Consider the following 26,889-nt stretch of genomic DNA (forward strand, 5'->3'; position numbering starts at 1 on the left):
TCGCATAAATTTGAAATCAGGTGAAATTTTTTCAACGAGAAAGAATATCACATCGAAGCGAATTTGATATTAAATTTCAAGAATTGCTTTCAAGAATGAAATTGTCTGTAGATTAATAAGTAAATTATTTATAAAACCTACATAATTTCTTTTCTGGTAAGAAATACTTTCATGTTAAAATATAAATACTTTTGCATTAATAATATATTTTTGTACTTGTATATATGTATTTGTTTATTTTCACGAGATACTACATAAATACCAATATCTTAATGGAATACTGCCCTCTCTTAAAGAAACTTCTCACGAGAAATCTTTCGTTTCGAATGTTATTTATGTACATTTACAAAACACATGTACACGTGACGACGTGTAGAATATCCGATATTTGAAATTTTGCAAAGAAGTCATGAGAAGCCGTTGTTGCAAGACTTTAATTGCATATACTTTCAATATATTCATGACGCATGTATTAAACGTTTAGCCACGTTCAACCACGGAATTCCGTTGCGATGATTGTCTCATGGTTCAGAAGACTCCAAGTTTTCCGCGTAATTCTATTTACGGACGAAATAAGTATTTTTCAGAAATTTTCTCCATGCAAAATTAATTTTTCATCTTTCGTCTCGAAATTAGTAATAATACTAATTATTTGTTTTAAATTATTCGTAGTATCCAGTTTACTTTTATTCATTCACAATTAATTAATTTAATTTCTTACATATAGCCTTGAATGTTCATCGATAATTATTTTCACCATCTTTCCCTTTAATTTTACAGACCTGATATCGAATCATATCACAACTCTTGATTTTAGATGGATCCCGAACAAATAAGATCTGTCAATGGAAGAATTCCATCGTTATAATTTCGCGAGAAGAGAAAAATTATTACACCACAATATACCACAATGCAAATAATCTTAATTAAATCCCACATCGAATAAAACCAGTTCAAATCTACTAGAACACAAAATTTTATGCAAAGTATCTAATAACAAAAAAAAAAAAAATCGAAAGAATTAAAACTCGATATACCGAAAAATTCAATTCGTATCTCAAAACGCTTCACGAAATTTCCCCGCGTATACCAATGGAAAATAGATGAGAAAAGATGGACGTTTCTCGAGGAGAGGTTCCCTCGAGGGGAATACCATCTGCTCGTCTTCCCTCCTGCAAGAGGAGCAGCAGCAGCATAAAGGCGCATCGCAACGATCGACGATACCGCAATAGGCTGCCGTGGCTATCGTACGTGATATGTTTTACGAGGCGGCCAAACAAGCGGGCGAATCGAGAAGAGAAGGCATCCTTTACGATCGCCTTTCGACTCCTCGCTGACAATCGAAAAGAAGCGGGAGGAGAGAAGCTAGAGAAGAAGAGGCGCCCCTCCTCTAGAGAGATCGAGAGGACGGTTCTTAATCGCGATCGAGGAGGAGAAGGAGGGGAGAAAGAAGAAAAATAAGCGTTACGGGCGTTTACGGCGTCTGCATGGCATGGCTCCGCCGGAGGAGCTGCTCTCTCGTTTGCCGGCCTGGTACTAAATAATTCATCGGGCCGCCGCTGCTTTTGGAACGGAGCCTGTGTATGCGTGTGTCGGGGTGGGGTCGGTTTGTTGCTCGTTCAAACTCGTTGCGTCCATCGAGCGGATGGATCGAGTCGTGTTTCTGGAATTTTACCGCCCGCGGTTCGATGGACGATCGTATGGAATATTAAATAGAAGAATGCTAGAGATTTTTTCGTGGCAATTTTGTACGCGCAATGTACTTGCACACCATTTATCGAGTTTGATTGGCTCGTATAGACACAAGTGCAATTATCAATTTTTTAGAGAAAGAATAGAATTCAATCGAATTAATTTCACACGTGATTTTTATATCAGAAAAACAAAAGTATTTCTTCAAGCGATGTTACTTTTGCACCTAAGGTGATTCGATGACATGCAAGAATATTCGTGCGAGTTAGATAGAAATAAGCGATTGAACGATATCAAGTTCAACCAAAGAATTCCACTCGTAGAATTTGAGATTTGAAAAAAAAGTCATGGAGGATGATCACGGAATACTCGATCAGGAAATCGGAGGCGCTCCAATATCGGTTAGAATTGGCAAAGATCCCGGCGATCGATCGGCGGGCAAAGATCGGCGGCGCGGCAAGGATAGCAATAAAATAAATTGGCTTTATGCCCGATTCTTATCAATGAAATATGCACTTTCTCCGAACAATAGACATATTACGTAATGTGAAATATATTCAGTTTCCTCGTGTTGCACGCTTTCCTCGATACACAGCCGATAATGGACGATCGTTATTCAAAATTCTATTCCCCCGACGCGTTAAGTGGCGAATGATTTACCGCCTTTCCACCTTTTATCCGCCCCGCGTGGGTAACAAACACCGCCGTGAACACCGTTTTAACGCTTACTTACTTACGATACGATCGAAAATATTTCGAAAGAATTTCGCCCGGGGAGAAAGGGCGACACCTGTTTTCCATTTCTATTATTTACGGCCTTACACGGTTTATTTATACCACCACGGGAGAGACAACCTCGGCCGTCGTTCGTCAACTTAATTACCGGCGATTAGCGGACACCGATGTGTGCACACTGTGAAATCGCGAGATAGTAAACTCGGCGGGTTTCAAAGGGGAAGAATAGAACGCCGCCGCGTAGAAATTAATTTCATTGAATGGAGAACATCCAGTTTCACCTTTCAGAATTTATGCAAACAACGCCGTGCGTATTGGTCGTTGTGGAGGTGGAAATATTGATGACAGTGCGAGCGAGGCTTTCTAAGTCGAACGATAATCATTTTAATTGGCAATGTTTTCTCGAATTCGTCGAATGGAATATTAATATCGAAGAAATTTCTTACATTTTACTTACCACTGCAAAAATGATAAAATCGTCATACCGATGTTACTTTTAAGCCTTTCTATAAACTACAAAAATCTTTCTTTCTTTTATTATCACGAATCTACATATTATCATATCCTACATTTATGAAATACAATACACTTGTACCATTTAACTCGACGAAATCCGGTAGGCCACTTTGCAACGTGGATGGATAAATCCACCCGTGCTATTCACTCGTGATAATAACGGATATAAGGGATTAATTAACCGATAATTAACGTAATATTACACGATAGAGGCAATGATTTTTTTCATCGTTCGATTTTATCACGTAAAATCGGCGATGGGGCCGATAAGATCGGCCGTCCATCTAATCGAATTATCGGGCAACAAGGCGGGGTAATTATCGACGATGGTAATTTTTCAACTTTCATTTCGATTAGTCCCGGCCGAGCGGGCTAATTAGAAAAAAAATATCGCGCGATAATTAATAACCGGGGGAGGGGGGAGGGGGGATCTAGGGGAAAATCTTGGAACGATACTCACGCGCCTTGATTTTGCACCTCGTACCGTGATTGCGGTGGGCGTGTCGCCGATGTCACGGCCGTGGAAAATTATAATTATTACGGAAACCGTCGTCGATCACGTGTTGGAAAGCTCGTGTACTTGGGCAACCGGATTAATGAATCGGGGGAGACACGGTCACCGCGATAATAAATCATTAATATTCCGCGCGACGTGCGAAACGTGATTTTTCCTTTTTTTTTTGTTCGAATTATTTTTGATGCATATCTGATTTTTTATTTAAGATGTTAAATTTTACTTAACAGTGAGACAATTCGATCTTCGAATTTGATTTAACAAGTTGTAATATTTTGTAATCGATCGTTTAATAATTTTTATTTACAATCCATCCAGTTGAACATTGTAATTGATTAATTGTTATTAACGTTTCTATAAAAACTGTAGCGATTAATTTCACACGTTAAACAATAGAAAATAATGGAATTAATTAATTATAGAAAGTAGCTTATACGTGCAATGGCGAGTGTAGAAATAAAAATATTCTTATCCAATTCAACTTCATTAATTATCGTTATAACAAACGTTATTCGTATAGTTTAGAAAAAATTTGCATTATTTATAAACCATTCTGATATCCTATATATTCCTGTCCACAAAGGTATACGTCCTTTTTCCATTATATACAAATAATGATAAATAAAATAATTACCTGGGTAAACGGGCGAGGTAGAGCAGAAACGATGACACTTCCTTGACAGAGAGGGCGGCCTCCCTTCTGGACGGCTCGTCCTCGAATTCGAGAACGGGTCTGCCATGGATGTCCGTGCAGCCTACGATGCAGAAATTTGGTGAAAAAATTAATTACCAATCCTGAAATTGTTACCCAACTCAGGTAGAATAAACAGGTAGAAACTTTACGAATTTATTTTATCGATTAAATAACACAAGACTCCATTTTACTGCGCTCTTGCACGCAAAAAGGGATTGCGTCAAAGAGATTGTGAGTAAATCATTTTTTAAATCGTACAATTTTTAACACAAAAGAGAGTCGAGACACATTTATTGATGTATACCTGAACATTAAGAAAAATTGATTTTTCCACTCGAATAAGTCGATTAATAATTTTTTTAAATTGTCACAACAAAGATATTATATTACGATCTCGTTCACACGACTCGTGTCTCGAACACGTTTCTATGTAAAAGCGTCGTTCCGACAAAATTTCACTCCCTTCGTTTCCTTCCTCCAAGTTAAATAATAATACCGCCAGCCGGTGAAAAAAAGTAAGAGAAGGGAAACAGAGTCGCGAGCCAGCTCACGGAACGATCGCATGCCGCATTAACGGCGTAATAAAAGTCGGTAACAGCATTTGATTACAGGCCGTGATCAGATTCGGGTTGATACCAACGATCGATCGTAATCTTTAGCTGGCGTATAACTTATTAAATGATCGGCTTTTAGCCGTGCCTATCTCGCCACCCGGAGTAGGTCATCTTCCGGTTAAATCTTCGACTACCTATCCCCTCTCCTCTCCTCCTCCCCCCTCCCCCCCCATACAACGATGAAAACGTAATAACGTAAAAAGGGGGGAGCAAGGATCGCGCACGGTTGAAATAGGGGACATCGTAAAATCTTATTGTCTTAATCGTGACCGGGATGCGGAATCGGATGTCAATGGCGAGCGCGCTATCGCCGCGGATCGGATCGTTCGATTGACGCACGACCGATGTTACCTCGCGATCTTGTCGTTGTTCATCGATTAGACCCGATATACGAGCGATACGATCTCTGTTTCGTGGCCACGGTATATGGAAGTCGAGTTTTCTTCCAGCTGACGGTGATTGCGATTCAATGTGGATAATTGGAAGAGTTTATTCTTGCACGAGAGAAATGTATTTTTTATTCTATTATATATACTCCAATACAATTTGTGAAAATTCAATATCGAAATTATCTTATTGATTAAAATACAATTCTCTAACCAAGTTTCTAACCAAATTTCTATATGTTTGATTTGTAACTCTACTATGATATGTGTACTGCAATATAATTTGTGAAAATTCAATGTCTTATTAATGCCAATTAAAATATAATTCTATTAATATGTAATTTTTCAAGTTTCTATATGTTTAATTTGTAACTCTACTATCATACTGTATACTGCAATATAATTTGTGAAAATTCAATGTCTTATTAATGCCAATTAAAATATAATTCTATTAATATGTAATTTTTCAAGTTTCTATATGTTTAATTTGTAACTTTACCATGATATATATACTGCAATATAATTTGTGAAAATTCAATATCTTATTAATGCCAATTAAAATATAATTCTATTAATATGTAATTTTTCAAGTTTCTATATATTTAATTTGTAACTCTACTATGATATGTATACTGCAATATAATTTGTGAAAATTCAATATCTTATTAATGCCAATTAAAATATAATTCTATTAATATGTAATTTTTCAAGTTTCTATATATTTAATTTGTAACTCTACTATGATATGTATACTGCAATATAATTTGTGAAAATTCAATGTCTTATTAATGCCAATTAAAATATAATTCTATTAATATGTAATTTTTCTAACCAAGTTTCTATATGTTTAATTTGTAACTCTACTATGATATATATATACTGCAATATAATTTGTGAAAATTCAATGTCTTATTAATGCCAATTAAAATATAATTCTATTAATATGTAATTTTTCAAGTTTCTATATATTTAATTTGTAATTCTACTATCATATGTATACTGCAATATAATTTGTGAAAATTCAATATCTTATTAATGCCAATTAAAATATAATTCTATTAATATGTAATTTTTCAAGTTTCTATATATTTAATTTGTAACTCTACTATCATATGTATACTGCAATATAATTTGTGAAAATTCAATATCTTATTAATGCCAATTAAAATATAATTCTATTAATATGTAATTTTTCAAGTTTCTATATATTTAATTTGTAACTCTACTATGATACATATACTGCAATATATATCATAACCAAGTTTCTACATTTAATTTATAACTCTACTATGATATATATATACTGCAATTTGTGAAAATTTGTGAAAATTCAATATCGAAAATATCTTATTCTAATAATATTAAATATTTTTTCTAACATTAAGTTTCTATTTATAAATAATTTATAACTCATATATACAAGTTAAAAAAATGATGAGAATTTTTTTAAGAGGCACAATTCGAGATTGGCCAGGCCGAATTAATAAATTTCCGACCGGACGATTTGTGTGTATGGGGATCTTATCTTTTCGAGAGCTGGCTTTCGACTGAGTGACATGCGCGACCACGTGTTCCTGACGCGTGCCGTTGCGACGGGACCAACAGCACGGCGAATCCGCCCGAGGGTGATCGCTCGGGGCGTTAATGATAATTCATAGTGGCGTAAGTTACACGGGCGATTACACGGCAAAGCGATGATAATGCCCCCCGATGCCTGCGGCCAAATTCGTGCACGCTTGTGAATTCCCCGTAATACAGGCAATAACAACGCAATTTTATCCCCTTCGTGTTTAATGCAGAGTTTAGATGGAGGAGAATTAAAACTTGTCGATTCGAAGATATCTGTGTTTCCAACTTTCCTCCGCTATGATGAATAATTGAAAGTATCAGAAGATTTGCATCGTGATGCGAGTAGTGAAATAGATTTATTTATTTGTTCTATCATACATTTTTACGAACTTTGCATAGATCTAGAAATAATCTAAAAATGTTGTATTAAAATATTTTGCAAACACCCAAAAAAGTTATAAATATTGAAATCGAAGCTGCACTCTTCTTTTCAAATTGAACGAATACAAAATCGAAGAAAGAGAATAGCCCTCGATCGATAAAACGAAAATTTAAGCGGAAATTTAGAAACATTTCAAACGATTCTCACGAAAGAATTACACGAATAAAGTTGAAAACGTTTAATCTTTCCTATCTCTTAAAAAAGAAAAAAAAAAAAAATTGCTAAAACTTGCTTCTTCATCGCTCAACAAAATCACGAAACCCATCACACACCAACCCATATTCTCTCACTTCTTGCACGAGCTACTTGCTTCTTCCGCCTATTTTCCCGGAAATGACAGAGATCGCCTTTAATCTTCGATTTCCGCGAGAGAAAAATGTTGGAAGACGAAGCCTGTCCTGGCCAATCTTCACACATCTTCGTCTTGTTCGGTGAAACTCTCCTCTCGTCGAGAAGTCGGTAATCGATCGGTTATGGTAATTCGAGCGACCGGTCGATCGTTAAAAAAGATCGTGGCGGGCAGCAGCCTTGCATTTCCTCGCTTCGAGAGATCACGCGAATTCCCGATGTTTACCGCACGATTAGCTGTGCCAGTTCTCTCTGCCCGCTTCCCGATTTTCTATCCAGCCTTCGGCACTAACCGTTCACGTGTTTCCGCGAAAACGTGTGCGCAGTTTGCGGAAGATATATCGAGGAGGTACAAAGATACAAAATCCTTCAAGAGATTGGATTTTGAAAGGTCTATTTCACCTGTGATGGATAATTGTTTGAAATGAAATCAATTTGTATAATTTAACGTGTCTAATCTAATTTCATAGAGAAAATATTTGGTAAAAGTAATAATTGTCGACATAATACGAAGAAATTCTAGAAGTAACTTAAAAATTTAATATACACATACATATGTCGATTATTGATATGCATTTATTGTATTCGAAGACCGTTATACGGTTCGTTGTCAATCGAAAAATATTCAAAAATTTATTGAAACTCGTTTGAATTTATACGAAATATTATTAATCGTAAATATGTTTGAACTATTTAACAATACACAAATTCATTAGTTCAAGTATTTCTTACAAGTATATTATTTACAGGATATCCAATCCTACTTTTTTTTTTAAACCTTATAATCCCAACTAATTAATTTAATTTATAATTATTAATTCGAAATTTAATTATTTTTTAATTAAATCTATTTTATAATATAAATTAATATACAAATTATTGCTGGCACTTATATTTACTCTCTACTAAATTTAATTCCCGAATTAAACTTTCATTTATCGTTGCACAATCAAATAAATTTTATATCTAATTTATCGATACAATTAAACGACAAAATGCAAATAGGAACGTATGACAATCTCGAAAAAAAAAAAAAAAAAGAAAAGTCACTTTCACTGGTGAGCCACAGATTTTCCAACTATGCCTCTCAACTTGAACGTATCCTCGAAATGACTTCATCGTTCGCTTTCGATTCCCACGAAACGCGATAAAATCCAAAACAATTCTCCAACAACGAAATTCCCCCGCTTTCTACGCGCCAAGATCGAGTTACAATAATAACCGCATTCCGCCTCTACGAATCGTCGCTCGTCCATCATCATCGCATTACCCCCTCGATAAAGATTGAACGGATACTCGGCTTTTAGCGTAAATCAAGCGCGTACTTAAGACGCGCGTCCACTCCAACAGCGAATCCTTTCCACGCGGCTAGTAACGAAGAAGAAAAAGACGAGGATCGCGATGACGAGGAGGAGGATAATAATGATGAAGAAAAAGAGGAGAGATAAAGGTGTAAAAAGCTGGCTTGCTTGGCTCGTTTTAAGAAGAGGGAGATTTATTGTTATTTTAATGGAGAAACTATGTATTATTTCACGATTAAGAAAAAAAAAAAAATAAATCTCGTTTCCTCGAATAATCGATTCTTCTTTCCCAGATATTTGCTTTGACGAAAGAAGAAAAATATATCGTCGATTAAGTATTCAATAATTATTATTGGAAATAAACTTCGAAATGGATCGAAAACGCTTATTCGATAATTCGGTTTAAGAATTGTTTGAAATAATTATTCGCAGTAAATTTCGAGGGGATGGAAAAGAGTGTGGGCCTCGAGAAGATCGCGAGTATAGCTCGAGGCGGAGGACGCGGCTCGTGAGAAAGATGAACGATAGTCGGACGTATGCGTCAATACGCATGCGCCATTAGTTGCTTTTTCGATTTATTGCCGCGCCGTGGATTTCTAATTGCACGCTCGCTTATCCCTGCTTGGACCCGCGCGGTTTTCTTCCACGAATCGGTTCCCATCACTATCGCGCATCTTAAGATCGATTTCTATTAAAATGAAAACGTCGAGAGACGGTGCCGTGAAAAGGGGCTGCAGGGCGTAGCGGAACGTGTAATTCACCGACACCCGGTTGAATTATTGGCGTTGATCGAGCCAGATGCGCGTTGATCGCTAATGGAGGAAGATCTCTAGCGAGGAGAGAGGCTTTTTCTTCCTCTTCTTCTTTTCCTCTCTCCTCTCTAGTTAGCGATGGAATTAAATACGAATCGAATCTTTCAACAAGTGAACTGAAATAAGTTCAGATATTCGATCAAATAAGACACAAGGTGTCGTTCCTATATAAATATAAAATTTTTCAAGGTTTTTAACTTAATTTAATCTAGAGAGATTAATAATAAATTAAGTATCGGTATAAAAAATACGAAATTTATATAAATTAATTAACAGTGTGTATTTGCATATTCGTTTGTAAGTATTTCAAAAAAAAAAAAAAAAAAGAAACAGTTTAATGGAATCAAATATCACTAGCATATCTTACTACAATTTTTTTTCATACAGCTACTTTTTTAACTTCAATCTTATCGTTGAAGTATTAATTCTTACGTATCTAACTGCATAACGAATGATTATAAATTTTTGTAAAATAATATTAGTTTTTTTTTTAATGAAACTGTGTTCTGAATTGAAATAAAATTTTTCTAAATTTTGCAAGTCAAGAAACATTAACATTTTTTTGATTCAATTTTTTCTCATTGATTTTCTTCATTTCAAAATTTGTCTATCCTTTATATTATCCCCCTACGAAAAATTAATTCCACCTTCTAATACTTTCCAAATATTTTCCTTATATCATAATTTTGAAAATTAAAATATCACTCAAAAGTACCAGAACGAATAATCGTATCTTCACTAATACCATTCGAATCATTTAACACTCGTATTTGTATTGAAGAAGATGACCAATTTGTAAATACATATCGAGCTTAATCCCATCGCTACTTCCTCCTCTTCGTCGTGCTCTCGTCGCGTATCGACCACGGTCTGGATTAATGCTTGGCTAGAGCTGGTCGAGCCGCTAATCGCTTAATTAGTCGCGCCTCGACGTTGCCGTGGACACGCGAGAGGATCCAGCGCGCGACTCTTTCATCGTCCAACTCGCGCTACCAGGGATTCCTCGGTTTAACGGTAATTTGAATAACCGAGACAGGAAATCGATGTGTTTTCGTGGGGAAAAGTGGTTGGCGGGTAAGAATGTGGCGGAGGTTTTATTAACTTAATTTCTTCCAATGGATTTTCTCTTCTTTTTTCTTTTTTTTCTTTTTTTCAGATCGTGGATTCTTCGACGAATAATGCGCACAGTTTAAGTAACGGTTAAGCATATCGTTGAATAGTAAAATTGTATTTGTTGAGATTGTAAGAACGGGTGAACAAATAAATAAATAAATTAGACAGGTTATCTTGCTTATATGGACTATAATATTAAAATTGGCCGATTGATTTGTGCAATCTTAATAATCTTCGCTTTCGTTGCTACGAAATTATTGGTATTTTTATTAAATTTATAATTTCTTTTTTCTTATTAAATCATCTTTACTCTTTGTACTATAATCAACCTCTGGGTCGAGTCACTGATCTCGAGTCCAAAGTTAACTTAAACATCTGTTAGAAATTTTATTAAACATTTTTTTGTACGATCTTTTTATCAACTTAATCAATTTTAACACCAGCATCATAATTGATGATGATATACATAAAATAGAACTATTTAACAATTAATATATATTTTCTTGCAATATTCGAAAATGATTTGAGTTTTATCTAAAGGAAGACAATAGATCTCAATTACATTCGTCAACAATAATAATCGTTTCCAATATTTTCTTCCAAGCACCCTCATTATCCCAACTCATCTTAGTGGCAATGCTTTCGTCCTCGAGGAAATTGGTTTTAAGAGATGGACTATATATATATAAAAGGCAAAGCGACCTGAAAGAGAAACGAGGATCGTTTCTAATGGAGAGGAAGAGGGTGCAAGACCTCATCTAACCACGCTGATAAGTAAAATTATCGCGGTACTCGCGCCAACTTGACCCTGGAGCCCGAGTATCGGCCACGACTTGGGATTAACACTCGTTAGCTCGCTCGAGAGCTGCTATAATCGCTTAATTAGTCGCTGAAGGCACCGACACGCTCCTCTCCGCAGCTCTCGTCGCGATCAAAGTTTCACGCTCTAATCTTGACATCAACCGCGAGATCCGCAATTGCAATTGACTTTGACGAAACAGTCGACTGTTTGAATTTTAAATATTATACATACATAAATGGAAAGTAACTTTTTCTCGTCTTTCGATCTAATTTTTACTTGTTAAATTTGGCGATTAAAGGGAAGCAAGTACAGTTTGCTTTTAAGTATATTTTCTTCTTTTGCGAACTCTTTAGTTAACAGTAAAGATTAAGAAAGAAACTCCTTCTACGATCTTCTTGGCTAGTTTGATTCTAAGGCTAAATAAACGAAGGATTTCTCCTTTTAGGTATACATGTTTCCTATACGATTGATTTCTTCTGTTCTTATAGTTTTCGGAAGTAACAGCGCTTTCACGCGATCGCCTTTAGGCGTCGTCGTCAACTATTTGGAATTTGGTTAGAATCGAAAGAAGTTTAATCATAGATTAGTGGAGGAATTTCTCTCTGGATTGAAAAAAGAATTTAATCTAGATCTATAATCTGAATATCGGATTATGGGGGAATTCCATTGGATTATAGATACAGATTATATTAATATTATATATAAATCATAGATTACATTTCTAAATAATACATTTTCAACTAGACATCAAAATAATTTTTAGCTATTATAAAATATACGTTATATTTCTATAAGCAATCATCGAATTTTCACACGTATGAAATCAAGATTGTATACTTTCAAGTAACAACGAAACGCTCGTTCAATCTTCATGTATAAAATATAATTCATATCTGTAAATGGAAGGTGATCCAAGAATTTTTTATTGAAATAATTATTTAATCGATTCGTTAAAGTTTGAAGTACAAAGAGATGTTTTTCAATTGTGTAACTCATTTTCAAAGAACTGCCACTTACATTGATTCGTTTTGAATCTTTCAAATAGTCAAACATATACGATGAATTATATTTCTAAAGAATCATCGAATCGAATATAAAAGCATATCCAATTTTTATAGAGATAGACAAATTATACAGATTATAATTCAATATTTTTGATATTTTTAATAAAATTTAATAAAATGATGATAATTTTATCAATTTAAGTATATATTAATAATTTGTATCCCTTCCATTATATTTTCGTACGATTTTAAATATCCAAAATATTTTTTAGAATCAAGTAACTGACGATGCATATACAAATATTTTAATTAAATTCATTTCAGTCATTCTCAATTAAATATCCATATCGAAAGAATTACCTGATATGTTTGCGTTTGTGAAATACATTAACACGTTGAAAACGATCTTACAATTTATTTTTTGGACCTTAATAACCAGATAAAATAGCAAAACCTCGAATATACACAACTTTCCTTCGATTCAAAATCCAGAACTCGCGAACACGATGATCTCGATGATTTACTGGCAAACACGTCCGCCAATCCGCACGCCGGCTCTTTAACCTCCGCGCTGTGTTTCACACCGTGTCAGAAATTTTTCCAATAAAGGATACGTTAAACGATTTCACGGAAATTGCGAAGAGAGGCGAGCCGTATTAAGCGCCGATTAATACCCGGTTGAACATCTTATTCGCGGAAAGTCTTTGCCCGCACAAAGGCCAGCGCGTGTTCGTTTAAGCCAGAATGTTCGCGGTAAATACGAAAAAAGGAACGCCTCGACCTCTATTAACCTTCAATCTTTCACCTTTCGACAGACTATCGACTTCTGCGTACCGCTCGTCGATCATGCGCGACGTGCAAACCACGAATCCCCTCTCGTTTTTCCGCGAACGCACGGAAATGAGCGATTGGCTGGAGAAATTGGAAAGAATTTTCGCGATCTCGTAACTCGATTTTCGAGGAGAGTCAAAATATTTTCCAAGCACGAGAGATATACTTGAGATACAAGTGTCTTTCAACAGGGAAAACTCATGTACTTAGTGGATAAGGTAATTGTGGACCAGGATGCATACGATCGTTGCAAAAATTATAAAACTTTTAATTTTTAATTCTTTAGTAGTATTCTTTGAGAATTAAGAAATCGGATATACGTGATATAAAAGCTGTACATCCATCCAAGAATACATCTGAAAACTTTTAAAAGATATCCCTGATGTGTCTTTCAGTACAATTTATTTTATCGAAAAGTAATGCTTTCGAAATTTCATCCAAGAATACATCTGAAAACTTTTAAAAAATATCCCTGATGTGTCTTTTAATAGAATTTATTTTATCGAAAAGTAATGCTTTCGAAATTTCAACAGGGAAAACTCATGTATAAGTGTCTTTCAACATTTCAACAAGGAAAACTTATGTATCTGAAAACTTTTAAAAGATATCCCTGATGTCTCTTTCAGTACAATTTATTTTATCGAAAAGTAATGCTTTCGAAATTTCAACAGGGAAAACTTATGTACAAGTGTCTTTCAACATTTCAACAAGGAAAACTTATGTATCTGAAAACTTTTAAAAGATATCTCTGATGCGTCCTTCAATTTATTAACATTTATATCGAAAAGTAAGTGCATCGATATAGCGTTCAAAGTGATCGGTTTCCGATTAATGGATCTAGATGAAATTCATATTTCGTGTAATCTTAATATCGATGTCTGCAATGACGGTATCTTGGAGTCGAAGAAAAATTTCAATAAACAATCGAATTGTTGCAGCACGGTATTTCAGTCACAGTTCACGAGTGCGAGAGGGTTAAGGTCCCACGGCCTTCGAGGAACTTTGTAAGAGTCTCCACACGTACACAACAATGTGTGCGCTAGGCGAGAAACAGAAAATCGTAAATAATAGCCAGCGCGCGTTACCCCGCTTACTTTTCGCACACGCAAAATCTCTTCCGATTCGATGTCCCCTATAAATCTCTGCACCGCGACGAAAACCAATCACGAGATCCTTATCGAAACAATTTCGATTCGATTCTCCTTGGACGAATCTCCTCTGTTCTTGATTCAAATATTCTGCTCAAAGATCTTGTCGCGATTTTGTATTTATCCAAATGTTTTTGATAAAAATTTGATAAAAAGAAATAAATTTACATTAAATGTAATATCGTTTTATCGAATTGATCACAACGTAATAAATTTAACGGTTTCATCTCGAATAACTATTGGTACACACGATTTCTCAAAGTCACGAAACAGCCAATCAGAATTAATAAAATAATGATTCATTACAATAGAATTCATTCCGATTTAATAACAGTTGTAAAAGTGCGATCATAAAAAGCAATTAACGATTGTATATTAATAATCAATATGAAAAATTTCTTTATATAATCAAAGATTGTTAAAACGAGAGAACAAAGACGTTTCGCAAAAGCGGGGGTAAAAAAGGAACGATCGAGGAGAAAAGGAGATAATATGGGACGGAAGAAACTGGGGAAACTCGAGGATATCATTAACCTTGGTATATACACCATTGGTAAGATGAAAACCCGCGGAAAGTAGAGGCTTGCCGAGGCAATTTGCGGAGGGAAGGAGCGCGGCTCGAGATGAAATTGTGGGCGGCAGCCGTTTGAAACATTAGAACTTAGGAAGAAGTAATTTTGTCGGCGGCCTGGATAGCTCAATTGGCCAGGTCAATCGTCCGGCAAATCCGGATTCGAATTTCTTCTTTCCACATCGATCTTGGATCTTTTTGATATGGTCGATAACGAGGATATTGCCACTCTTTCTTTCCCCTAATTTTCCGAACGAACGGACAATCTTTCAGGTGGAAGAGGAACAAGAATTGGAAGGAAGCAGAGAGAGAGAGGATTGATTTAAAATAAAAATTTTTAATCAAAAGATGATGTTGAATTTAATCATTCAGAGAGATGATTGATTTAATTTAAATAATATTAATCGTTTTGCTTATTATCCTTTCCAAGATGATAAAAATTAAAAAAAAATCGATCTATTTAATGAAACAGTAGATCCGATTGAAGAAATTGAATTTCAGCAATAATATATCGAGGGATAAGATAGTAATCCTAAAAATCTCCTCTCTCCTCTCCCTTTTTCGAATTCGAAAAAGTTCCATTTGTTGTTCGAGCGTTTCAAAAGTATAGTGAAATGATATTTCGCGCGACTGTATCAAATTTTTTAAGAAGTTTCTTTGAAAAAAATGGACTTGTTAGCGGTCGGATGCAGATTTATTCGAAGCGCGAGATCGTCAAAGGCGCGGCACAGACACGTTCGATACACCAACCAAGCTACGTGATTATGGTTATCACCTGGCCGATTGGATCGAGCGCATTAGCCACGCACGAACTCGCCGCGCGCATTCTAGACCACACTGGCGAGCGTGGTTAAGCGTATACGTAATACTTTCGCACGAGATCGGGATGAGGATTTCTGAGAAAGTTTTCCGCGTCTACCGGCTTCGACCCGTGCGAACTCTCCTTCGTCCTCGCTCGGAACCCTCCTCTTCGTTCGCTTCCTGGCCACGTTACATGTGCATTGTAATAAATGTAATATTGTTATACCATCTATATATATATATATATAGATAGATGTGATTTATTCAAGATTATCAAATTAAATTTATAACAATAAAATTTTATTTTATTAAAATAATTTTGAATTAAAGAAATGATCAAATCAATTAATAAAATATTCCTAATGAAATTATTATTTTTACAACGAATAAGCCACGATTAATTTTAAAAAGGAGTGTTATTTTATTTATATAAGTATAATATGTAATTTTGTACAAAAATGTCAATATCAATTCGAAATTAATTCTTTTTATTCGATATAACGATACTGAAATGAATGTAATATTATTATACTATATATATATATATATGTGTGTGATTTATTTAAGATTATCAAATTAAATTTATAATAATACTTTACTAAATATTTTACTAAAATAATTTTGAATTAAAGAAATAATCAAAATGTCAAATTCGAAATTGATTCTTTTTATTCGATACAACGATACTGAAAGAAAAATTATGATCCGATTGATACCATGGAATTCAATTGTTATAAAAAATTGAATCATAAATTCTTTTATTACGACCGAAGAATAATAAAATATATTCCTAATGAAATTATTATTTTTACAACGAATAAGCTACGATTAATATTAAAAAGGAGTGTTACTTTATTATAGTAACGTCATATGTAATTTTTGTACATAAATAATTGCTAAAAACGTTCACATAATTCCAGTATAATAATATTTAATTATTAACCCTTTGCACTCGATATCCTACATTTTATTATTATAAATGCATATATTTAGTATTATTACATTCTAGGGATTCTAGATATGTATACATAATATACGAAAAAACTGTTGGTTGGTTATGCAGTGGTGAACAATAAATAAGAAATATATTTATGAGTGCACGTGCTCAACAAGTGAACAACCGAAGATCGAAGATAAACAAAAGGATACCAACTACAGAATAGTAGCACTGCTAGCAACGTTCAATAATAAAATTATAGATAAAATTTCAGCGAACTTTATAAATCTGCAACAAAAACAATTTCGAGTCGACTGGTAACCTTCTTAATACGAATAATTTGAAGCGTCAAACGAAAATGCAATTGTTACAAAGTCTCGCGTTTCCTTTTTTTTTTTTTTTTTTTTTTTTTCCTATAAAAATATATAATTCTTGAGAAACCTGTTCTCTAAAATTTATATTTCGATTGTATCGGGCAGAAAGAAATTACTTCGTCAAATTCTTCTTTCGAGCAGACGTTTCGATGCTATCTTCCAAAAAAAAAAAAAAAATTGGATCGTGAAATACAGCGGAGCTCGGGCAACGATCAAAGACCCCGGCCTTTCTCCGTTTCCTCTTCGAGAGGAGGTTTTCGCCTATCGATGTAGCCCCCGTGGCGAGTCCCACGCCCGCGCCTTCCACTCGTTATTTACGAGTAGAAACGTAGGGATCGAGGGCGGACCGGGCTGTCCGACGCAGAATAGGATCAAGCTACTAATTGGTGAGCGAATTTTAATCGAGGAACGGCGGCACTCTCGATGCAGATAGCCAAGGAGAGGATTCTGTTGTGGGAAAGCGCCGTGTGTTCTACATTCGTAAGTATAAAGATTTGTGAGAGATTTCCACCCGTGATATGTCGCTTCTTTCCTTTCTTCTCCTTGTTTCTTGCGAATTCTTATCGGGGATAATTGCGTGCAATTCTTCCATTTTGTAATTTTGTTAGTTAATTTATTCGAGCTTGCAGTTTATAATTTTAAATCTTTAAAGTTTTCTTCTAAATTTAACGGTGTTCGCACGGTGATCGACACATTCTATTTATCACTCTGATCATTTGATATAAATTTATTTTTATTTTTAAGTAAAAATTGTTGGTTACATATAAAAGTTATTAGGAAAATTCAAAAATTATCTTCACTTTAATTAGAAATCCGATTATATAATTATTCTAATCGCGAAATATTTAAATGGATATTTTTATCGTTCAAAATTATTTTTCAAAGTTATTAAAATTATTAGGCTTACGAATAATAATACACGTTTCACTTCATTGCGATTAGATAAATCTCTCTTATATGATATAATTTTTTTTCTAAATACTTCACAAGAGCTGGTCATTCTATCGAGAATCGTATTTATGAAATTATATTTGAGTCTTTTCTACGCATAAAAATAAATTTTACGATACTTTTTTTATATGATATTAATAACGCACATATAATAAATCAAAAAATTCAGATTCAATCTCACGTCGTGTTGTGAAAAACCAATATAATCAGCATCAACCCTCTCATAAAAATCATCCGTGTCAAAATGAAAAGGAAAAAAAGATATTTAAAACAGAAGAGTTGGATATTTTCAATCGTTCCTGGAACACCGCGCGAGACAGATCATTTTTCACCGCGGTTTTCCGACGAGGAAACGAGATCGCCGTGGCGTTTCGAGGAACTGCTCGTTCCAGAAGCGGAGATCAGTGATAAGGGGAGCCGATAACGGGTCTTGGGCGGGTGGGCGTACATTGCGCTCGCAGCAGCGATCGAAAGTATCTCTTCCAGTTATATTGATCGCCGATCGAGAGAGGCCCGCTCGTTCGATATTTCGAACGATTTACTGGAGTAGAAAGAAAATGATACGGGAGGGCGTTGCTGAAAGCATTCCGGGGGATTCGAGGAAAAACGCAGGGAGGCGAAGTGAGGCCAATCTTGAAGAATATTGAATAAATGTAATAAAATGTGGCGCTTGTTGAGAATCGCTTTGTATCCGTGAATTATCTCGTTATGGTTATTTAATGTGACTATTGTTTTAAATATTAAGGTATTATATAAACATTCTTTAAAAAACTGTGATTTACATGTAACAAGATTTTTACTTTCTTTTTTAAAGTCCGTCGAACAAACCTTTTTCAAAAAAAGAGAAAAGAAACACACATTTTATTTGAATAACAATATAAACTTAAAATTATTTTTATTCGTTTCATTTTTTTTTTTTTTTTTTTTTTTTGATCCTTAACACGCTCACCACGTTCATTAATTGTATTTTGATGAAATTTCACTGTACTGTAAAAGAATGATTTCAATTATATTTTTGCGTTAGTAGGTTACGAAATTTATATTCGAACGCTGATACGTTCTTGATACGCACTTTAGCCAGAAATATAAACACAGACACTAAGTGAGAACGATTTCAGTTAATGTCAAGCCATCGTTCCATTAACATTAAAATAAAAGTCTGCGGTAAAATGAATACAGTTACCAACTGTAATGCAGTAACAGATCCACATTTGAACAGAGTAAACGTTACATTATACATTGAATAATAACATAATAAATATATCCGTGCCATCCCTCAACACATTTCCAATCTGTTGTACGATTTCTCTTCCACCTGGTTATTCTTCAACCATGTTAACATTAAGAGAAAAATATTCACCCAACAGAAATTCACTTCCATTCATTCTTAATCTTTGCACTTTATTTAAACATCACCCTGCAACTATCCTATCTTGCATACTCGAGTTAGAAGCAGGACGCTTAAAATCAAGCATCGCCACGATAACCGAACCGTTTCAACAAAGTGCAAAAACAGAGTAGGAAACGATATAGTGGCATCAGCCGAGGCAATGAATAATTATCGGCCGGTCGGATCTCCCGAGTAGCGACAACTCGCCTTCGCAATGACTTATTCGCGGCGTTAATTGCGCCGATAAGCACACCGATTCGAAACGGGCATCGCGCTCTCCATTCCGCACGCATTTCTTCCTCCATGTCTCGTAACAACACGATTCCAACGAGATCGCAGATTATTCGTTTTATCAAGAGAAATGTTTCGTATAGTGATAGAAATCATTATTTTTAGGGGATATTTTAACTTTATAAAATTTTATAAAATTTATTATACGAGAGAATCGAATTCTAAAACTGCACGTGAATTTGTGTTATTTGCTATGACTCGAAATAAAGAATTGGCATAACTTTGAAGTGGAAATTAACAACTATAAAATTATATATTTGTATTTATGTAAATTATCCTCAATAATACTGCTAATTATTAGTTGTCTGCTAATTCATAGAAGTAAACGATCTTCGACGTAATGTCACGAGTATATATCAAAATTCAAAATAAATAGCTAAGAAGTAAGAAACAATACCCTTATTGGATAACAGTTTCATATATTCTCGTAAGTATACGATATTCTACTTAAAAAAAAAAAAAAAAAAACAAGAAAAATCAGATGCCATTAATATCGAGTTGCCGTAATAATTTTCTTGCCTCCGTTCAATTATAATAAATGGAGACTGATACAAAAATGATGTGCCAATATTTTTAAGAAAATACATCGAGTGTAATTGGAATAATGTTGGAATATTTTTTTATGATATTTTTTAATATAAATTTTATTTATAAAAAGATTTATTTAGTTTCTTTGATATATATATATATATTTGGATATGAGATTGAATTTGAGAAAGTAATTAATTGAAATGTTTAGAGGAAAACTTATATCTTTGATAATAATAAATAATTAATGCTATTAATTATTAAAACTTAATTGTTTAAATAGCCTATATTAGAGCTTATAATATTGAAAACATTAATGAAAATTTTTTAATCTTTTAAATAAAAAAAGTTATTTTTATTATTGAATAACTATTTAGTTTAATTTATATAAGATAGAATATATTTTTATTCATATGATTTATTAACGATAAATTGCTAAATTTTAGCCTTTTTAAACTAAATTTTACGAATTAATATTGAAGCTGAATTATAAAAAATTAATTTTTTACTTCTAATTTAAAGACTTAAAGATTGATTTATTTTTAATCCTTTATAAAAAAGATTAATACGTTCCATTTAAGTAATTATTTATTCGTTCAAAAATTAGAGTAATAATCAATAAAATAAGAAATAATGAAATTAATAAAAATGTGATGATAATTGAATTGATTGATTTAAGATAAAAGTAAAATAATTTCTACGTCGAAAATTAAAAAATATCATAGCAATTGAATAAAGAAAATGGTAGATGTGATTTAAATTTTGTTTAAATTTTAATAATTATACGATCATTCTCATTCCAAATTTTAACTCGATTGCTTGCCCAACTTTTGACGCAAATTCACCAATAAATTAATTATCAACTGGAGCGAGCTCGAAGGGAGGATCATTTTGCTTGCCATGTCTTCAATGCGTGTCTATAAACGCGCAACAACAAAATAGAATCGCGATTGGTAACACGTTAGAGGGTCAGAGAAAGAAATTCATTTTACAAGCGAGCGTTTCACGCCCGAGCAACGCGCTTCCGATCTCCGCGCGTGTCTCCTCCCAATTTATTAACCACATGACATGAATCGTCGGTGGATGCTAATTGCGCAGGATACCAAAGCCGCTGCGGGTAAGCAGTAAAAGCAAACGCAGCGTGTCTTGCCGGGACGCACGTAGCAATTACGCCGAGCGGATTATTCGTCGCCGAGCGGATCGTAAACATCCACCGCGGAAACCGATTCTCGGCCGGCGAAGAATGAAAAAATTAATCCGAGGCTTTACGATCGCTAGGCTGGGATATACTTTGCGTACAGTATCGATCGAAAGTTTGGAATCGTTGAGGATCAGAAGAGGATTTATCGATCACACACGAGAGCAATAATTCCAAACTTTTGAACTGTGAAAAATGGTTCGATGATAAACTATTGAATAGATATTGTGAAATTAAGCGAAATGTTATTTATTGTTTAACGCTATCGATTAAGAATTTGATAGAATGGTTTGATTGTTTCATTTGTTAAATCTAATTGAGTTTGAATCAATTTAAATAATTAAATGATATGGTAAATGATAAGGTTAAGTTATCTAAAAATTGAATCACGTTCCTTCATCTTTTCCAAGGATTCGAAAAAATTGAAAATTAAGGTCGAGATATTTAATCGTTTGAGAATTGCATGATCTCGTATCGTAAAATTTTCGTTGGTAGATTAAAAGCGTGCATTCGTATTCGTGTACTTGCACAATTGTATATTTTAATAGTTCGAGATAAACCAGACACACCGTATATTTCTCAGAACACTTGTGATCATAAAGACAAACGTTCCATCAGCTGATTGCGAGTGTTTACGACTACGGTCGCTGACCCAAGACCGGTTATTCATTTCTTGCTATCCTTCGAGTATATGTATATTTGAAGAAATCAATTCTACGAATTAACATAGTCACACAGATTAAAAAGTCAATATTTAAAAATCTCTTATCGTCATCGCTTCGAGTCAAGAACGTGAGAAGTGCCCAAAGTGCGAAAACCAAGTTACACGACTTGAATTCGGATGGTAAACAAGATGTTCAAATGTTCACGAAATATTTCCTTCGAATCAAACAATAAAAAAATGCAACAAAATATTGAGGAAATTACATGCAATATTATATCTATGCAATATTTCCTCAAATAAAATTTAAATTCTTTACTCACAATAATAATAATCTTCTTCCATAATTAAAAAAATTTTACACGAATCGTATTATTCGCGTCGAATAAAAATCTTGAATCAACGACATCCCCTTTGAAAACTGTGCCACAAATATATTCCTGCGTGCGTATAAATATATTATCGGTATATAGAGCTTGTCTCATTAACCAGTTCGACGATTTCATCTTTCGTCCTGTCGATTAAAGAGATCGACCGTCAATAAGTTCCGTAACGAGGCAACAAAACGATCATCGCGATCGTCTGATTAATAGAATCCCCGATCGATCGATAATTTCGCCGTTTGATTAATTCACCGGATTATTATTCTTCTTCGGCCGAGCCGTAGAACGAAACACCAATCTCGATCGGATTGATCCGTGATCGCGATTGATCAGATAACAATTTCTCGCCCGTTTATAGGCGACTCGATCATACCTTGACGCCTCTAAACGCCTCCTCGTGAATCGATCGACTATCGATTAATTAGTAGCGATTAGTTAGTCCACATTACTTTGAGACTCATTCAAAGATATTTATATTTTGGAAAAATAATAATGAAGATAATGTAAAAGATATATCGATTGAAAGTTATAATTAATGGAAATCTTCATCGCGTTAAAAACGAGTCTTAACCTCTTTTTATCAACTTCGTGTCTCTTTCTTCAAAAATGTATTACCACTCCGTAAAAAAAAAAAATATTATAACAATTATAAATAATCGTCGACAAATCCAAAAAAAGAAAGAAAACATTAACAAACATTCTCCAAATCGAATAAAAATTCAACTCCTCGAGTCGCCTTAAAAGCTTTCGAGATCGTCCGCGACCATCAATCCTCGATACGAAGTGTCTACGTGACAGTAAAATGGCCGCTTTCACGTTTCCCATAGAGCAGAGTATTCGCAATTAACGTGGAAAATTCGCGCGACGGATAATGGCGTGTAAGGGGCGAGGCGGGCCATCGATCGGTCGGCGAGAAATTATCGATCGGCGAAAGCTCGGCCGGTATACTCAGCATGAGATCTGGGTCGTACCCTGAATTCTGGCTGCGTGCACGATATACGAGTGGTTTGCTCCAGAACGTAATTGCTCACGTAGCCGGAGCGTGCGCCACCTAAAACGACGCCCGAACCCGTATGATTATCGAGTATCGAAAATTACACTGTTCCTTTTTCACCCGTATATTTACCGGTTTTAATCGCACGCCTATTATTCCGCGATCGGTGCCTTCCTTCTCTCTCTCTCCTTTTTCGTCCCGTTTCCCCTCCCCGGTTTAAGTGTGACAGGGCGATGCCTTCGTGATTCGAGTTTATTGGCAAAAACTTCGTTTATTAAGGAACGATGATTATTTCTCTCTCTCTCTCTCTTTTTTTTTTTTTTTTATTTTTCATCGATTTCAATTATAGCTTTTAAATTATAGCTTTTCGGCGTGGCAGATTGGAACGGCAAATTACACGTATCTTTGTTCTTTGTATTTTATGGTTACGATAACTGTGTTTGTTATTAAGCGGGAAGAAAAGTATTAAAAGAAAAAAGTAAAGCTGACAATATCCTTGGTTTTATTTTTTGTTCAATGTTCCAGATTTTCAACAATCAAATCTCGCGAAAATTTTTTAATTATTTAAAGGATTTTCTTATTTTCAAAAAGTAAAACCAGGTTAAATAATCTGGAGCCAAGTGTATTCCTTGCAATTTTTAATTTTTCACTTTGCAGTTGCTCCCTTCGATATCTCATATAGTTTGAATTAAACGATTAACATTAATTAACTTTAACTACGGTTAAATATCGCGAGAGAACTTTACATACATTTAGAAGTAGACTCGAGGACGACCATAAAGTGAACAGTAACGAGGCGCGACTAATAACAAGCAGTCCGTGAAATGGTATTTAATTATGGCTATCCACAGTGAACAAAGTACCGCGAATCGTGCATAGATAATTAGTCTAAGCCTGCTCATTGCGTAATTGCACCTATTATAATAAGTGATTCTCTGCATCGGATAAATTAAATCGTGATCAACGAACTTTTTTCGTGAGACATTTCGGTCTATGTGTGCATTATTGCGCTATCAAGCGTTAAATGATAACGTTTTCTATTATTTCACGATGTTATTACTTCATATTTTTATTTCATATTTTCAATCATTTGAGTTTATAGAAAGACTGACAAAGTTTCGTGTTATTATTTTTATTCAAAAGAAATAATCAAGAGAAATTTTTGACAATGATATAGAATTTGGCATCGTAATTTAATATTCTATCTTTATTATTAGCATATTCTTAAATTTCAAGCTTTTAATAACTAACTTTCTAAAAGTGTTTATAAAAATTCTCTCTATGATAAAATATTTTATATAGATCGAAAATTCTTCCAATTCTAGATTTTCGAAATTTATCAACAACTCAAAATTATTTTTAAATAATTTACTAAAGTTTTATCGTTACTCCAAATCGTTACTGTAAATTTAATTTTGAGTTTACCAAGTTTATAATTTTAATTAAATTAGTAATTTATTTAATTATTTAATTTTATTTATTAAATATAAGCAATAGCAGTTAAACTTAATTTATAGATTAATTTAAATTAATAGATTAATATGTTGAAAAAATTTAAATTAAATAATTGAATTTATTAATTTTAGGTGAAATTTATAATTAATAATAATAATTATTCATTGAATTAATTTGCTTAATTATAAAATTTAATAAAAGACTAGGATTAGATACCCTATTATAAAATTAATTATAACTATTAAATATTGAATCATTAAAATTAAATAATATGACGGCTTTTTATATCTAATTAGAAAGATTTGTTTAAGAAATACTTGAACTAATTATTTGGATTTATTATCCTATTTTATTTCTTTCATTTTAAATTCCGAAAAAAAGGATTACCGAAATCTTGGATTACCAATCAAATAAATTATTACATTCAAAGAGATCTGAAAAATATTGCAAAATGTTAACATTTAGATTAATAATCATTTCGGTTCTATTACATTATAAAACCGAAAAACAACAATTTCACTCTTTATCGAAGTAACGACGGCGGAAGCCTATTCTTCAGAAAAAGATAGGATCAGGTGCCGCTCCACTAACTTGAATTAAGGTTCTCCAAGCTACGTCATCTAATTCATGCTCGAGCACACGAGCGCGTTATTTAACCCGAAGAAGCTTGCACGTGAAAGCGATCCGCTCTTTACGCTCGCTCGTTCGACAATAAAGATGTTTGCGAAGCCGTTGACCTGACGACTTCCGATAAACTCCCCTGCACTCCACGATACTCCATCGTTATTCGAAAAGTTCACGTACAATCGACAGTCTCGAACAGTGAAAATGGGCTTGATAATTATCTCTCTCGATTCCATTAATTAACATCTTCGTTCAAGATTATTTATTGTACGTTTGGAAAATTGAAAGATTGAATTGAAAGTTGGAGCCACCATCTTTGGGGATAGTTCCTTTTCTTGAGAAATTTTCGAAAGATTTTTTATATTCATAAAGCGAACCGTTTGTTCTTATTTTGTTTAGCAGTCTCTAGTGTTGATTTGACGACACTATAGTGGCAGAATTATCAGTTAATAATGTAGATAAAAAAATTCCTAGTTTTCTAATTCGTCGATTAACTTCGATTTTTCATACAATTTTTATATATGCTATATTTGTATAATAAGACGAACATCATAAGACAAAATTAAATTACTAAGGATGATCAATATTATTGTTAATATATTAATTTATTTTAATAATTAGGTATAATAAATTGTTGGGCCAATTCCAAGAATATTTTTCTAAGTATAAGAATCTCGATCGGCTAATTTTATATAGATATACGACAATATTTATTGATTTTGGATAATGTTCTAATTATTAGATTATACCCTATTTAAAATGAACTGTGTCAAAGGGATATTAGTTATTTATGAATCAACGCACAAAATAATATATCATTTTAATAATATGTTGTTTCAACTATTATTTGAATGAAATTATCCTACAGTTTAGACTTCATTTATAATACATAGATTACGATGAAACGCTACTTCCCCGTGGATTTAAATGGAACTACTTTTAAACGTTTTCTTATGATATATGTTCAGAGTGGAGCATGTAATTAGATCTCATGGGTTGACCTGTTTCAAGAATACCTGTTTCTTTGCTCCAAGCTCTTCAAAAGGATCGTTCGTTCCGATTTCTATAACGACGAAACGCACAGACTTTCGTTAAATCGAATCGATTTGCTTCGTACACTTCGATTCCTGATTAATTAATTAAAGGGATGCTGAGTGAAAATTACATTTCGTTACTGGAGAAATCTGTGATATCTTTCGTCCGTTGAAAG

At 33.9% G+C, this 26,889-nt stretch overlaps 1 protein-coding gene across 5 annotated transcripts in view; it reads right to left on the minus strand.

Moving 5' to 3' along the window:
* LOC100867566 (puratrophin-1) overlaps positions 1 to 26,889 on the minus strand; it is a 344,145-nt gene that overhangs the window by 120,929 nt on the left and 196,327 nt on the right. For all 5 annotated transcript variants that reach the window (XM_086912709.1, XM_086912707.1, XM_012486434.3 and 2 more), the window contains one exon: positions 4,092 to 4,212. In XM_086912709.1, coding sequence (XP_086768835.1) covers positions 4,092 to 4,212 — 121 coding nt within the window. The remainder of the gene's footprint in view (positions 1 to 4,091; positions 4,213 to 26,889) is intronic.

The sequence above is a fragment of the Apis florea genome, unplaced genomic scaffold (assembly GCF_048593485.1).
Source record: "Apis florea isolate Af1SG1 unplaced genomic scaffold, ASM4859348v1 contig_3493_pilon, whole genome shotgun sequence".
Taxonomy (NCBI): domain Eukaryota; kingdom Metazoa; phylum Arthropoda; class Insecta; order Hymenoptera; family Apidae; genus Apis; species Apis florea.